This window comes from Oryctolagus cuniculus, chromosome 6 (assembly GCF_964237555.1).
Source record: "Oryctolagus cuniculus chromosome 6, mOryCun1.1, whole genome shotgun sequence".
NCBI classification, from domain to species: domain Eukaryota; kingdom Metazoa; phylum Chordata; class Mammalia; order Lagomorpha; family Leporidae; genus Oryctolagus; species Oryctolagus cuniculus.
This window is the reverse complement of record NC_091437.1, coordinates 21748015-21761989: the sequence shown is the minus strand read 5'-3', so window position 1 is coordinate 21761989 and position 13975 is coordinate 21748015. Positions and strand designations below refer to the sequence as shown.

Genomic DNA, 13975 nt, shown 5'->3' with positions numbered 1-13975 from the left:
CCACTCACCCCTCCCATGGAGGAGGAGACGTGCTGCTGCTTACCTTTATTTTTTTTTTAATTTATTTATTTTATTCAGAAGGCAGAGTTACAGAGACTGAGAGATTTTCCATCCCCTGGTTTACTCCTCAAATGACTGCAACAGCTGGAGCTGGGCCTTTCTGAAGCCAGGATCCAGGAGCTTCTTCCAGGTCTCCCACGTGGGTGCAGAGGCCCAAGCACTTGAACCATCCTCTGCTGCTTCCCCAGGCCATTAGCATGGATTTAGATGGGGAGTACAGCAGCCAGGACTTGAGAAAGCACCATATGGGATGCTGACACCGCAGGCAGAGGCTTAACCTACCACGCCACAGCGCCGGCCCCTGTTCCTTACCTTTAGAACCCAGTGGCTCCATGGCTTGGCTCTGGAGTTGAAGATTCCTGTGTCTGCACCAACACCCCTGAGACAACGCCAAGAAGAGAAAAACACCAAGGCCCAGGCCAGGCATCTGAGATACCTGCTTCCCACTGCCCCGGCCCAATGCCTCACCTGCTGGCCCAGCATGCTCATGCCCTGCCTCATGGGTGACCCTGAAAAACAGGCAGGATACAGCGTGGTTCTGGAGGGGGGCATTTGGCACAGAGGGAAGCGGGCCCTGATGGTGCCTACGTGGAGCCTCTGCTCTCCTCTGGGGGCGTGCTCTCCCACCCCGTGTGCAGAGGTGAAGCCCCTTCCTCAGGGGCTGCTGTCTGCAGCCTTGCATGAGGCTGGGGGCTCCAGGGCGTGATTCTACAACACATCTGCCTCCCCACCCTTGCCAGGGTGCTGCCTCTATCTGCACTGGACTCTAATACCCACAGTGCTCAGGAGTGAGACAGGAAGGAAGGCCATAGGCCGGGCTTGCTCACGTGTATCACATGTCTAACTCTATCAGACCTGATGCTTGCCTTATACCACACATCTTTTGTGGAAGCTGCATTTATTTATTTATTTATTTTTTTGACAGGCAGAGTGGACAGTGAGAGAGAGACAGAAAGGTCTTCCTTTACCATTGGTTCACCCTCCAGTGGCCGCCGCAGCCAGCGCGCTGCGGCCGGCGCACTGCGCTGATCCGAAGGCAGGAGCCAGGTGCTTCTCCTGGTCTCCCATGCGGGTGCAGGGCCCAAGCACTTGGGCCATCCTCCACTGCACTCCCGGGCCACAGCAGAGAGCTGGCCTGGAAGAGGGGGAACCAGGACAGAATCTGGCGCCCTGACCAGGACTAGAACCCAGTGTGCTGGCACCGCAGGCGGAGGATTACCCTAGTGAGCCGCGGCACGGACCTGCATTTATTATCTTGAACTGAATATGTATTTTGACGAAAACTGTGAGATGAACAGGAGAAATGGAACAAAGGTGATACGTGCAGTCAGACGTCAGCTGTGTGTAGAATTTGCCAGTGTGTTTGGGACGAGTTGAATACTCAGTGTCGTTGCTTTCGACGCTGCAGTTCTGCAAAGTGGTGAGCGACTCCTGATCAGGTGGTGATAAACCTGAAGTTGACAGCATAAGGTGCATCCTTGGAAAAATCCTTGCCAAACCCTGGGGGCAGGAAATGCTGTGAACGTAACTCTGTTGGATTCTAGGGTGAGATGGCAATCAGCAGATGGAGTGCCACACAAGCAAACGCTGAGCACGCACCATGGTACCACAGGGAACAGGCCCCTGGCCCCATCTGCTGGGTGCCGGAGAGCCCCCCCAGCTGTTGAGAGAACTCAAAGCACCACACAGAGTTCCACAACACTTCCTGGGGACCTGCAGGGCACGACACCAGGCTTGAGAGTGTTAGACACCTGCCTGGCTCGTGGGTGAGTCCAGGTGGGAGCAGTGTCTGACCCCTTCACCTCCCTCTGGAGCTGTGGCCCTTGTCTCAGCCCCTGGCTGAGGCAGCGTCAGCCCCAGAGCCTGCTGTGACTCCAGCAGTGTCCACTGCTCTGCCTGGACACTCAGACGCCACAGCGGCTCAGGGCTGTAGGCAGCGTGTGTCTGCACTGGTGGGCCATGGGATGCTGCCCGGGTGCACGGCTCTTCCATGTGGTGAGTGTTGGGGAGAAAGCCCCCCATGGCGTTCCAGAAATCAAGTCAGTGGAATTAAGTAGGAGGAGGGACTGCCCACTCCACAGTCCCTCCTCCATTCCCACTTCCCAACCAGGACCCTACCCTTGGCCAACACCAGGGCTTCTCCGGGGGTGCAGGCACGTGCATCGGGGGAGAGGGGCCCAGGTGCTGGGCTTCTGGAGCTGACAGCGGGCATCCAGGGTCTCTGGGAAGCCGGCGCCCACCGTCCGAGCTGGTGACTTAGTGAGGGACCTCCTTGTGGGGAGGTCTTCTACCAACACAACAGTGAAAACTAAAGTCTTCAGCGCCAGGCAGCTTTAGCATTTATTCGCATTTTCAAACATCACTCTTCCACTCTGAGGCCACCTGACAGATGTGCCAGTCAGCCATAAAACGTATACGTGGCTCCCTCTCCCAGGAATCCAACCAATTTTGCTTTCTCTAATAGGAATGAAAGGAAGGATTGGAAATGTCAAATGGCAGATTGTACAGCAACATCAATTGAACCAGGCATTTGTGAGCAAATGTACCATTTATCTAACAAAGGTCTAGCTGGTTTTGCTCATTTAGATCACCTGATGCTGGGGCGAAAATTGAGATGAGGCTCGGTCCATGCACTCAGGCATGTGGAAAGGGAGATCCTCCCTCCGGTGCTGGGTGGGGCCTGCCGCGCCATACTCCAGCGCAGCCGGGGAGCGAGGCATGAGGCATGCACGGCCCAGTGTGTGTCAGACCCATGTGGGGTCGTAGATGTGCAGATCCTGTTCCTGGTCCCCAAGCAGGCCTGTTCCTTCAGCCCCGGAAGTTCTGCGTCAGCTGGCGTCATAGAGGCAGCGTATGGAAACAGATACGGACGGATGGCCAGCGTGGCGCTAGACCCCACTGGAGTCCTGGGAAGATGAGGAGCTGCAGGCATTCAGGTTTCCTCAGCACCCCATGGCTGCCAGAGTCCCCACACCCCAAAAGCTGGGCCTGGGAGCCCAGGAGTGGCGTGGCCAGATGCCAGCAGGTGACCTTGCAGGGAAGTGACCCTGTCCATGGTGGCTGTAGCTCCACACAGCAAGAGAGAGTGTGAGTGCAGTGCTGGGCCATTGTCCTGCGTGCTCTGTGCCCTCTGCTGGCCTCTGCTGTGGTTAGAGGGACCAGCACACCCTTGCCCGGTACGGGGCCAGGACCCAGGTGTTGTAAGGAGCCACCTGGCTGTGTCCCTGGGTCTCTGCTGGAACAGGAACCCTCTTGCTGTTGCCTGGGTTGACTTCCTGCCTTAGTCTCTGGTGGGTGTCACTTCCAGACCCCAGAGCCACTGAGCTCTAAACCAGGTGAGCCCTGCCATGCAGGCCTGGTAAGTACGTTTGCTGTCAGGTGTGCTTAGTGGATTGTCTGTGCTGGAACCAGCAGTGACTCTATTAAAAAGCAGCTCCCCAGGCCTCATCCCAGACCCTCCAGAGTCAAGGCCCAGAATTTGCATTTTTAATAAGTCTCAAGTGATTCTAAGACAAACCAAAGTTTGAGAACTTATCCAAGGGTCCTCACCATGCTCCTTTCCAAAAACCTAGCAGCTCTCCCGCTCTCTGTTCTGCCTCAGCTGGGCCTGCTCTGCGGTGCCTCTCGGGAAAGCCGAGTCAGCAGCTCCTTCTCTGGTTTTCCTGAGGACCCCATGTTGTGTTGTGAAAGACCATGGACCCGGGGTGGTATTTGGCATAGCAGATCAGGTACAGTTAAGACACTTACACCCCAAATCCGAGTGCTTGGGTTTGACTCCAAGCTCTGGCTCCTGACTCTAGCTTCCTGCTAATGCAGACCCTGGGAGCCAGTGGTGATGGATCAGTAGTTGGGTCCCTGCAACCAGCATGGAAAACCTGCCTGGATTCAACTCTCAGCTTCAGCCCAGCCCCCCATTCCCAGGGATGTGGGGGGGGTGAAACAGCAGATGGGTGCTGAGAGTGGAGAGATCCTTCTCCCTCTCCCTCTCCTCCCTCCCCCTCCTCCTCCCCCTCTCCCTTTTCCTCCCTTCTTCTCAAGTAAATAAAAACTTTTTAAAAAGAAATAGCCTGGACCAGATTCAGGAAGCCTAGGTTCTCCTGGACCTGCCGTTAGTCAGCTTCATGGTATAACCATGTCCTTTCCCTGACCTGGGCCTCAGTTTCCCCGTGTATCTACTGAGTGCACCGGGCCACTTGCTGGTTCTGGTGTTAGTCACACTGCAGTGAAGGCAGGCAGGGTACAGCTGATGCGACTTGTGCTCCATGGGTCCCCCATGGCCTTGTAGACAAGGAGAGCGACAGTGTTCAGTGCAGAGATGCGGAGACATCAGGAGCTCAATCCTTACCTCCAGAAGTTTTGTCTATGGAGAAGGCAAAACAGAGAAAAACTCCGCTGGGCTGCATGCGTGGCTGGAAGCCAACAGAAGCTGCTCCGTGGACTGGCCTTGCAGGGAGAGTCAGATCTGAGCAAAGGGCCTTGCAGAGAGGTGGGCACCTGAGAGCAGAATCTGCCGCAGGTGGAGTCGGCAGTCTTGCAGGGCTGGCATAACCCATGTTCCTGCTCAGGCCAGACGGGAGCCAACACCCCACAGGGAGCTGGAGTGCAGGGAGAGGCCCGAGGGACAGCAGCAGTGGCTCACCAGCTGGCGTGACTTCAAGCCCCCCTATCCGAGTTTGGGGATTGTGGGAAGACTCTGTCATGTGTGCTTAACAATCTCTGGAATTTTCAGAATTTTGTGGCTCAGTCAACCCTGCCAATGAAACTTCATCATGTTAGCTAAAATGTATCCTAACGATAAGCCCACTGGCTTTGGCGTTTATTGTTAATTGAATTTTCCCAGAAATGGCAGCATAAAGATTGCTAATGTTCATGAATTTACATCAAGTTAAACATCTGTTCCTCTTACGCTAAACTCTAGCAAAGTTACGGCAGCTCATAAATTAAATCCGAGTGTAAAACGCTTCTTGCTCTTTGCACAGCTTAGCGGTCTCAAAACACACCTCGGAATGACACGTCGCAGCCAAGGCCTGCGTGCAATGTTGGTGCCAGACGATGACGCCACACTTTTGCTTTGGCGGTAAAGATGACAGCTTTCTCGAGGTGGCATGTGACTAGTTGTCAGGTGGCCAGGGACCCTTGGGAACCATGCCACTAGAGTGTGCGGGGAGGGGAGGGTCTGCCCGCAAGCAGGCCCAGTGGCAGCCAGGTGAGGGTCTCTGAATCCCGGCTCTGGCCCCAGGTCTGCCTGGAGGGAGCTGAGCTCTCCTACCTGCTTAAGAAAAGGCTGCAGTTCGGGGAGCGTGGCCCAAGGGCACAGCTGGCTGCTGAGTGGTTTCCGTGGGGATGGTCTGCAGATGCTTTGGGAAAAGAGATGCCCACAGCCTGTTTGTTGGCGACTCAGAGCACAACCCTCTGTCTTACCCCTTCCTTCCTCTCTCCCTCCCTTCCTTCCCCCTGCCCTGCCCCTCTGACCACTCCCTCCTGGAGAGTCGTGGCTTCCATTAATGGCTAAGGAGCTCCTTCCTGCTTTGTCTGCATCCCGCGTTCTCTTCTCCAGCAGATTTGAGATTCGTAGAGGGACCCCCAACTGCAGTCCCTCCTGCTGCAGTACTCTGGAGGCCATGGTGGGGGCTGGATTCTCTGTCCCGCACGCCCTGCCTGTGTCTCGGGTTCTGTCCAGGGCCAGCCTTGTGCTCTATCACTAATCCGGCCTTCCCTGCAGCTGTGCCTCCTGCTGGGGCAGCTGTTGCTGGCATAGCCCCTGGGCCTGGCCTCTTTGCAGAGCTGCCCTGGGCTGTCCTGACAAGCAACTGCAGAACAAGCGAGCACAGCGTTTGCTCCAGGGAGCAGCCTCTTGCCTGCCACATGCAGTTTGGAGGAGACTCTTCTTTATGAACCAGAGTCCAGAGGGCAAGAGCCCCCTGTGGCCCGGAGTCACGCTGTGTGACCAGCTGTGGAAGTTTGGGGGGGGGGGGAGTCACTGGCATGCTCAGGGAGGTCTGAGCTTCAGTGAGCTTAATTCCACTGCCCCCCAGCAGCCCCCTCCCCTGCCCCCAGGAGCTGATATGGGTGACACAGGCCTCCAGCCCCTCCAGAGTTCCAGACCTTGGCCCCTTGGCTGAGGGTAACTGGTTGTCATCTCCTCTCCACCGAGGATTCCACAGTTGTGTGGTCAGAGGACATTTAATGAGTACCTTGTGCATGCAGGTGCTGGCCTAGACACTGGGGATGCACCTGCAGATGAAGCCAGTCCCTGCCCTGCAGGAGCTCACAGTCCAGCAGGTGCACCTGACATGTACCTGATGTTCCACAGAAGGCAGAGAAGCAACAGAATGGGAGGCTGGGCAAGTGCAATAAGAGAATACGGAGCAGGGAGGGGCCTCTGCAGGCAGCTGGAGGCCAAGGGCTCAGTGAAAGAATGGCAGTGGTGCATGGCCGGGGAGGAGGCAGCAAGACACAGTCGTCATTCTGGTCCCTGTCACCATGCAGGTGCCCTACCCTGGTATCCAAGGCACGAGCTCGGACCACTTGACCTGTCTCACTCTCAGCTCAGATCCGAGCTTCCTGATGCCTAGGTGGCGACTCCCACCTTCCCCGCATGGTACGGTGCTGCCTCCCCTTGACTCTTCAGAGGCCCCCAGCACCACCCCCCCTACACCTGAGAAGGAGCGTCACCTGCTGTAGCGTGAAGATGGTCCCTTTGAGGCTCAGGGGCGCAGGTAGCTGGTGGAATATTCCAGTGTGTCCCCCGCTTCCTTTTGTTTCACAACAGAAAGTGTCCCTTTGATGGACATTTAATTCCAGCGGCTGCTACCTGCTTCCTATCTTCCTTTGCTCAAAAATTAAACGCGGATGTGCCCGTGCTCCCGCTATAATCACCTCCCCCAGTTTTCAGGGAGTGCGGCTGGAATGCGAGAGCGTTAGAATCTTCAAAGAGGGACAATTATGGAGGAAGCTAGATTAATGAGGTGTCATAACAACTTAGCCAGATCTGCGACTGACCTTTCTCATGGAGAACAGGCTTGATAAATGTAGTTCATTACCAAGTTCTGACATGAAAATAGGATCGCACTCTGGGCTCCTCGCGGGCTGATCAATATTTTATCTGCCAATGCAGGCCTGAACTGAGCACAAGGAGGGTCCCACATGCAGGAAGCCCGGGGCCAGTGCCAGGGGCTGGTGGGCCTGCCCTGCTGTGCAGAGGGCACCCAGGCCAGCAGGATGGTGCTGAGGGCACTGTCAGTGTCAGGCTGAGCAGGACACGCAGCCTCCTCCCTGAGAGGCCCCAGAACCGGTGGCCGGGAGAGAGGGAGGTAACCCAGGACTTGCACGCTCCTCTGTGGTCCCTACACACTGAGCGACTCACCTCCCTGCCTCAGGGGACAGAGGCAGAGGAGCCCCAGCTCTGACCACCCTTGCAGAGTCCTCTCGCGCTTCCTCTTGTGCCATGCCCCCTGAGATGGTAAGGAGGCAGGAAGGGCAGGGGAGGGTGCCTCTCCTGGGGTCTCACCACCAAAACCAGGTGTTCTCCTGGCTCCCTGTCCAGTGCTCTGTCCAGCCTTGCCATGGGTGTCATCAGTGCTGTTGGTATCTGGCAGATAATAGCAGCCTCTGTCAAGGTCTGTGTCCACCTGGAGTCGCCAGGCAGGGCCATTCTGGGCACTCTGTGAAGCTGTGTCTCTCAGCCACAGTAACTGAGTAAGTTATAGTGGCCACCTGCTGGCACCTTGCGGGGCTCTCGTAGAGGGGATTGAACAGGTGGAGAGGACATCTGTGCAGTTCTTGGTTAAGCTGAGAGCTCATGGGCAGCTTTGCTGCACAGTCTCCCATCACTCTGGCAGCAGCACCCGGTCCCGGGCACCTGCATCTCCAGCCAGAGGGCACCACTGCTTGAGATGTGCACTTGGTCCTCACTGGAGTTCAGAGGTGCTAGATGGGGGTGGGCTGCTCCCCAGGACCAGCCTCAGCCGGGAGGGGTAGAGGAAAACACCCCACTTCCTCACATCTCCAGAGGAGACTTCCCCAGTGTCCCCTCCCCATCTCTGCAGGCCCCGGGAGGGCTTGCGCCCCAGCTGCCCACGGTGGTGACCACTCCTATTTGTGGCCTTTCTCCCATCCCAGCCTCTCTCCCGATCCTTCCTCTGCTCCCCAGGGACTTCTCTGTTCATGCTGCTCGCTCCAAGCTTTCTCCTCGGGGGCTGCCATGGGGAGCCCAGACTGAGATGGGGCCAGCCTCAGACGGAACAGCTAGAGAGGGAGCCTGAGCGAGGAGGGTGACCACATGTGTGCAGTGCTGGACGAGGGGCATCCCCACAGGGGAGGCTGAGCCTGGCCCGAAGAAAGGGGAGCAGCACACGAGGAGAGGCCCCAGGGCAGGCTGGAGCCCGCTGTGTTCAGAGCAGTTACAGCCGTCAAAGGGCAGTGCTGCCATTCTCGGATCTCCCCATAAGGCTTGACCTGGTGTGGGTCACAAAAAAAGACAAGTTTCTCTTTACCAGGAAACCAGCGGGATGCAGCAGCAACACACAGATGCCCTTCCAGGGACTGTGTGTCAGCCCTGCCCACTAGGGAAACAGCCCCCTCAGGTCCCCACGCAGCAGCCCCAGTGAGCCTTGCTCAAGGCTCAGAGCTCAGGGTTGCATGGGAGTGTCCTGCCTTCGCCCTGGAAGTCACGCCACCCCCGCGCCAGTCAGTGTCGGAGTCTCTCCCACCCTAGGCTCGGCTAGGCCTCCTGGGTGAGGACGGCCATGACACTCTAAATGTCTTGATCAGCTCCCACAGGCCACCAGGGGGGAGTGCGTGGGTACCAGGTCTCTGCTGCACACCCTCCTGGGACCTCCCTGCGGAAGGAGCGCAGTGTCCTGAGGCCCAAGGAGAAACTGGGCCTGCCCTGCCATGGGCCAGAGAGATGGAGGCCCCCCTCGCTGGGACCCAGGCCACCACAGTCAGGGCCAGGACACACAGGGGTGCAGGAGGCAGGGTGCTCATGTGGACTGGGGGTGGTCCTGCAGTGGCCAAGATAAAGTACATAAGTGAGCCTGGCAGCCAGGGAAGGAGCATGTGGGTGGGGGTGTGGTTAGATGTGAGGGCCCTGGGGCTCGCCTCCATACGCCCACTGTCGCCACCCGCCGTGTGGCCTGCACGGTGGAGAGCAGGGCTAAAAGGCCTGCATGCAGGTGAGAAAGTCTGCGCTGTGCGTGTCGACACCCCCTGCCCAGATGCAGTGGAAGGTGAGCAGGACCAGGGGCAGATGAGACGCAGCTAGGACGCTGGCTGGAAAGAGCTCATAGGCCTCCCTCCAGGCCCTGCCTGGCCTTGCATGGGCGCCAGCGGAGCCTCTGGCCGGTGCAGTGCCGGCAGTAGTCTCGGGAGGTGAGTCGCGGCAGCTTCGTTTTCTCGTGCTTTGGACTCCTGGGTGCGCTGATGGGCACACGCTCCATCACGGAAAGGGCAGAGTTTACAGCTGGAAGCAGGTGGGAGCCTTCGCTCCAGACCAGGTCTGACCAACCGCAGGGCTCCCGGGCTCCCCACGGCTGAGCCTCTCCTCCCTGACCGCCCGGAGCCCGAGGCCACTGTGAAGGGGAAAATGGTGTACACCATCACCCCTACATACCCTGTCAGGACCCCCATTCTGGGGTGTCCACTGCCTGCCTCGGGACAGGCCAGCTCCCCTTAGAGGCCGAGCTGGGAGCTACAGCTTTCCGAATAGAACAGGGAAGGCTGGCAGTCCCCTTCCCCAAAGAGGGGCGAGGACAGGGAGCCACAGCAGGGCTGTCTTGGCTGGCCATGAGGCAATGGAAGGCTTCCAGAAAGAGAGTTAGGGTTTGGGGAGTGGTCCTGTCCATGGGTGCAGGAACCCCTCAGGTTGGCTGGGCTCTGTGTCCACGACTCTTGCCCAGTGCTGTGGGGCCGCTGTGGAGTGCTGTGGAGCACAGTGATGCGGGGTAGCGGCGTCATGTCGTGAGTGCAGGCAAGAGCTCTGGCAGCTGCTCCTGGGATGAAGAGGGGCTGGGGCCCTTCCATCCGTCTCTGCACCCCAGAGGCCAGCAGAGCCTGCACTGGAGGCCTTGGGGAAGGAGGGGGGCAGAGGAGGTTGAGCCTGTGTTAGGGTGTGAGTGGCACTGCCTGCCCAGCATCAGGCGCGTGGTTTGCAGATGGAAGCTGGCAGCGGGGACACTGACCCTGGACACGGGACGCTGGGGAGGGCACTCACCGTTGGCCCCAGATTGGCTTCCAGACAAGTTCCCACCTTGCTGACAGGGCAGCTGCAGGCTGGAGATGCTGGCAACCTGTGCATCCCAGGGCGCTGTAGGACGTGCTGGGAGGGACAGAGCCTGCGGAAGCTGTCACAGTGCCCCCTACACACACACACACAGCTCGGCAGGAGCCACCTCCATGGTGTAGCCGGGTTACTGGTGTTGGAGGCGTGGTAAGTGCCTGGGAAGCTCAGAGGAGCTTTGAGCCCACCACAGTGAGGAGGAAGGTGGGGGGATAGGCAGGGGTGACCCGTCTCTGCCCGGGCCTGGGCATATCCCAAGGAGCCGATGGCCACTAGCACTCCTGGGGAGAGCATCCCATGGCCATGCTGTCTGCCGGCTGTTGCCCACCCCTAGGACAGCCAGTGGGGTCCACATGGCACCCCAGCAGCCCGGTTCTGTCCGTGTCCCAGGTCTGGGCATCACTCTGGCTTGGTGGGTGGGGGACAGATGTGAGCAAGACTCTTCCTCTTCTTTGCCAAAACCAACCTCTGATCAGGCCCGGGAAGAAGGCACCTGGCAGTGGCTCCTTGCCTCGGCGGGAGTAGTTCTGCAGTGGGCTGAGACCTCTGTGTTCAACTCCAAGCAGCTCTGCAGGCTGGAGACCCGGGCTGGCTAGGGGGTGGTCCCGGGGTCTCCCAGGGACGGACACCCAGCCGGGCACAGGCGAGGGGTGGGAGAGCGCCGATCTTGTCAGAGCAGGGAGCCTCCCAAAGAGCAAATGGATCTGGTTGTATTGAACACGGCAATTGATTTCTTCCTAAATAAACATGCAGAAGGAAACGGTCATGGGCATCTGTTTCTGACAGGAATCAATCGACCCCAGATTGGCAGAAAATCGAGAAACATGAGCAAGTACAAGAGGAAGAGGTTGGGCATCCAGGCTCATCTGGTGAGGGAGGCAGGAGGAGAGACACACGCACAGCCCAGCAGCCCCCAGACTGCTGCCCTTCAGAGGATACGGTGGAGGGAGGGGCAGCTGTCATTCTGTGAGCCCTGACTTGGACCAAGCCAGCCAAAGCCCTTTCTGAGTGTATCTTATTTAATCTGCTTATCCCCACTTTGTAGATAAGATCACCGAGACCCCAGGACCAAGGCTATGCAGGCTGCAGGCTGGGGCTCCAGCCCGGGGGGGCCTCAAAGCCCATGCCCCGCAGCACCACTCTGTTGTCTGCGCACACACAAGCCTTGCCTGGGGCCCTAGAGACTGCCCTTGGAAGTAAGGGGAGGAGCCCCGGGCCCCACATAATCCATGCCCAGCAGCCCGGTCATTGGCCTTCACCCCAGAATGGATGGCAGGGGCCCACACGCGCAGTCCAGGGCTCAGCCAAGCCAGCACAGGAAGTTCTGCATCCTCCAGGGCCTGCCCTGCTCAGCTGACGTCCCACAGAAGCCTCGCCGGTGCACGTGTCCAGCGCCGTCACCAGCAAGAGGAGTGACGTCACGGTGCGTCGCTGGCCTCAGCTGCCAAACTCTCGCCCCCCAGCGAGCACAGGGGCCTGAGCGTCGTGGCATGAGCACAGCCTCCTTTGCCTCTTGGCTGCACACTTGTGTACACGTGTTTGTTTTGAAGTCATCCAGCTCTGGGAGTGTCCCTAATTACCTTAAGCAGGGCTTAATAGTCCTGTTAACTAAAGCTCTCTAATCTCTGAGGCTAAGGATCCAAAAGCAGCCTGTAAGGTAGGATTAAGACAAGCGCAAACTATTACAGAGCGGAGCGGGGCCAGCTCCACTGAGGCCGTCCCCCTCTGGCTGCTGCCCACTCGGCTCTGGCTCTCAGCCGGTGCTCGGCAAATGCCGTGGGCCAGACAGAGCCGCGCATCAGCACCAGGTGCGGCACGCATTGCGTGCTCCGTGAGCATCTGTGGGATGGGTTGCTGGGCAGACGGACCAGCAAGGGCCACGCCGCCCGGGGCTGTTCATGAGTGAGCCCTCTCTGAGGACCAAGGACTGAGTCTCGCTGCAGTCGCCTCCTCCTCTCTTCCAGGGGACACGTGCACCATGGCCGGCTACACCCATCTGAAGAACGTGCTTGTAGCACTCCATACCCGACGGCAGCCACTGCAGGACAGCAGCCATGACCCTGCCTCCCAGCAGCGCCACCTGGTGGAGTCTCTGTTTCAGGACCTGGACACAGACAGCAACGGCCACCTCAGCGGCTCTGAACTGGCCCAGGTGGGTACGGGCTCAGGGACAGCGGCCCTGTGGGCAGCAGGGACACTGAGGACCACGTGGGAGCCCATGTTAGGACAGTCGTTTGTAACGGTCCTGGCCAAGGAGGCCCGAGGTACTCCCGGCCTCAGAACATCCTGCAAACAGTGTTCCTTACTTCTTCCCGCCAGCCTCTCCCAGCCACTCTGCACAAATAGAGACGCAGCCCCCTCAAAGGGGCTGGTCCCTGATGCTGCCTTCATCCATCCCAGGGCTTTCCCCAGCAGGAAGGGTCAGGGGAGCAGCACTGGCTTCCAGCAAACATCCGTGGAGCTGCACGCTGGGCATCCCCAAGGCCTCTGCCATGAGATGACACCAGCCCTGGATATCCAAATGCCAGCAGCCCAAACCCAGCCTGTTTCTTGTAGGAAGTTCTGTGTGCACTCCCACGCCCACCTCCTGTTTGGGAAAACCTTGGCCTTGGGCCCTGTGGTTGGCCTGCCTCCCCATCCCATGCACACCCTTGGTCCACACGGTGGTGCAAGGGTAGTTAGTGTCTGTGGTGTCAAAGGCAGGGAGAGCTGAGCTTCCTTCCCTGGGGCCACAGCCTCTGCCACCTGCGGGGGCGCCTGCGGGGTCCTTATGGCCCAGTGGCTGGGCCCCGCCAGTGAACTCTGGGGGATGCCCTCCCTTCCCTGCACCTCCATTTCTCATCTATGAGCCTCGCAGTGTCCACAGGAGGGCTCAGCGAGCTCAGGCCAGGTGCCTGGCGCGGGCTCTGTCCTCAGCAATGGCAGTGGCCACTGTTGTCATCATTATCATCTTTGCCATTATTTCCTTCTAAAACATCTCAGCCACCCTCTGCTGTCAGGGAGAGACTTTGTCATCTCACGTCACAGACCTATGCAATCGAGGAAACTGAGGCTCGAAGGAATCAAGCCACTGGCCTGAGCTGTGTTCACTACCCAGCCACAGTAAACTGAGATGCAGCCCCAGAGAGCTGCCGGGCACACACCTGCTCTCCTCCTGGCCCCAGGGGCTCCCTTGGGGTGAATGGCTCCCACCAGAAGGTTCCACATAGTCTCTTGAGGTCTGTGGAGACAGCAGGTACTCACAAAACCCAAGAAAGGAGCAGCCAGCCCAAGGTCGGAAGCACAGGCTCCCAGGCTCAGGGACCTCCACACCAGCCTGTCCCAAGCCTGATTCCAGGGAGCTCACTCTGCTCCCCCAGACTTGGGCTGCATGTGCAGATAGTGCAGCAAAGGAGGCCTGCTGCCCGGCCCTGCCAGCATGTCACCAGCTCCATCAGCACAGCCCACAGCTCTGACGGAGACCCCAGCAAGGGGCAGGGCCAGGCATCCCCAGGCGACCGGAGCAGCCCTGGTTCTGTTAGTCACGGCTGCCTGTTGAAAGAGACTCCTGACAGTTCCCCTGCTGCAGGCTGGTCAGGGAGAAACACGGGCAGAGGTGTGAGCTCTCGGCACCAGGCCCACGTGGCTCCCAGGTAG

General features: G+C 58.7%; 1 protein-coding gene across 4 annotated transcripts in view; it reads left to right on the top strand.

Annotated features, from left to right (window-relative positions):
- FSTL4 (follistatin like 4) overlaps nt 1-13975 on the top strand; it is a 385653-nt gene that overhangs the window by 277840 nt on the left and 93838 nt on the right. For all 4 annotated transcript variants that reach the window (XM_051844202.2, XM_051844203.2, XM_051844201.2 and 1 more), the window contains one exon: nt 12304-12491. In XM_051844202.2, coding sequence (XP_051700162.2) covers nt 12304-12491 — 188 coding nt within the window. The remainder of the gene's footprint in view (nt 1-12303; nt 12492-13975) is intronic.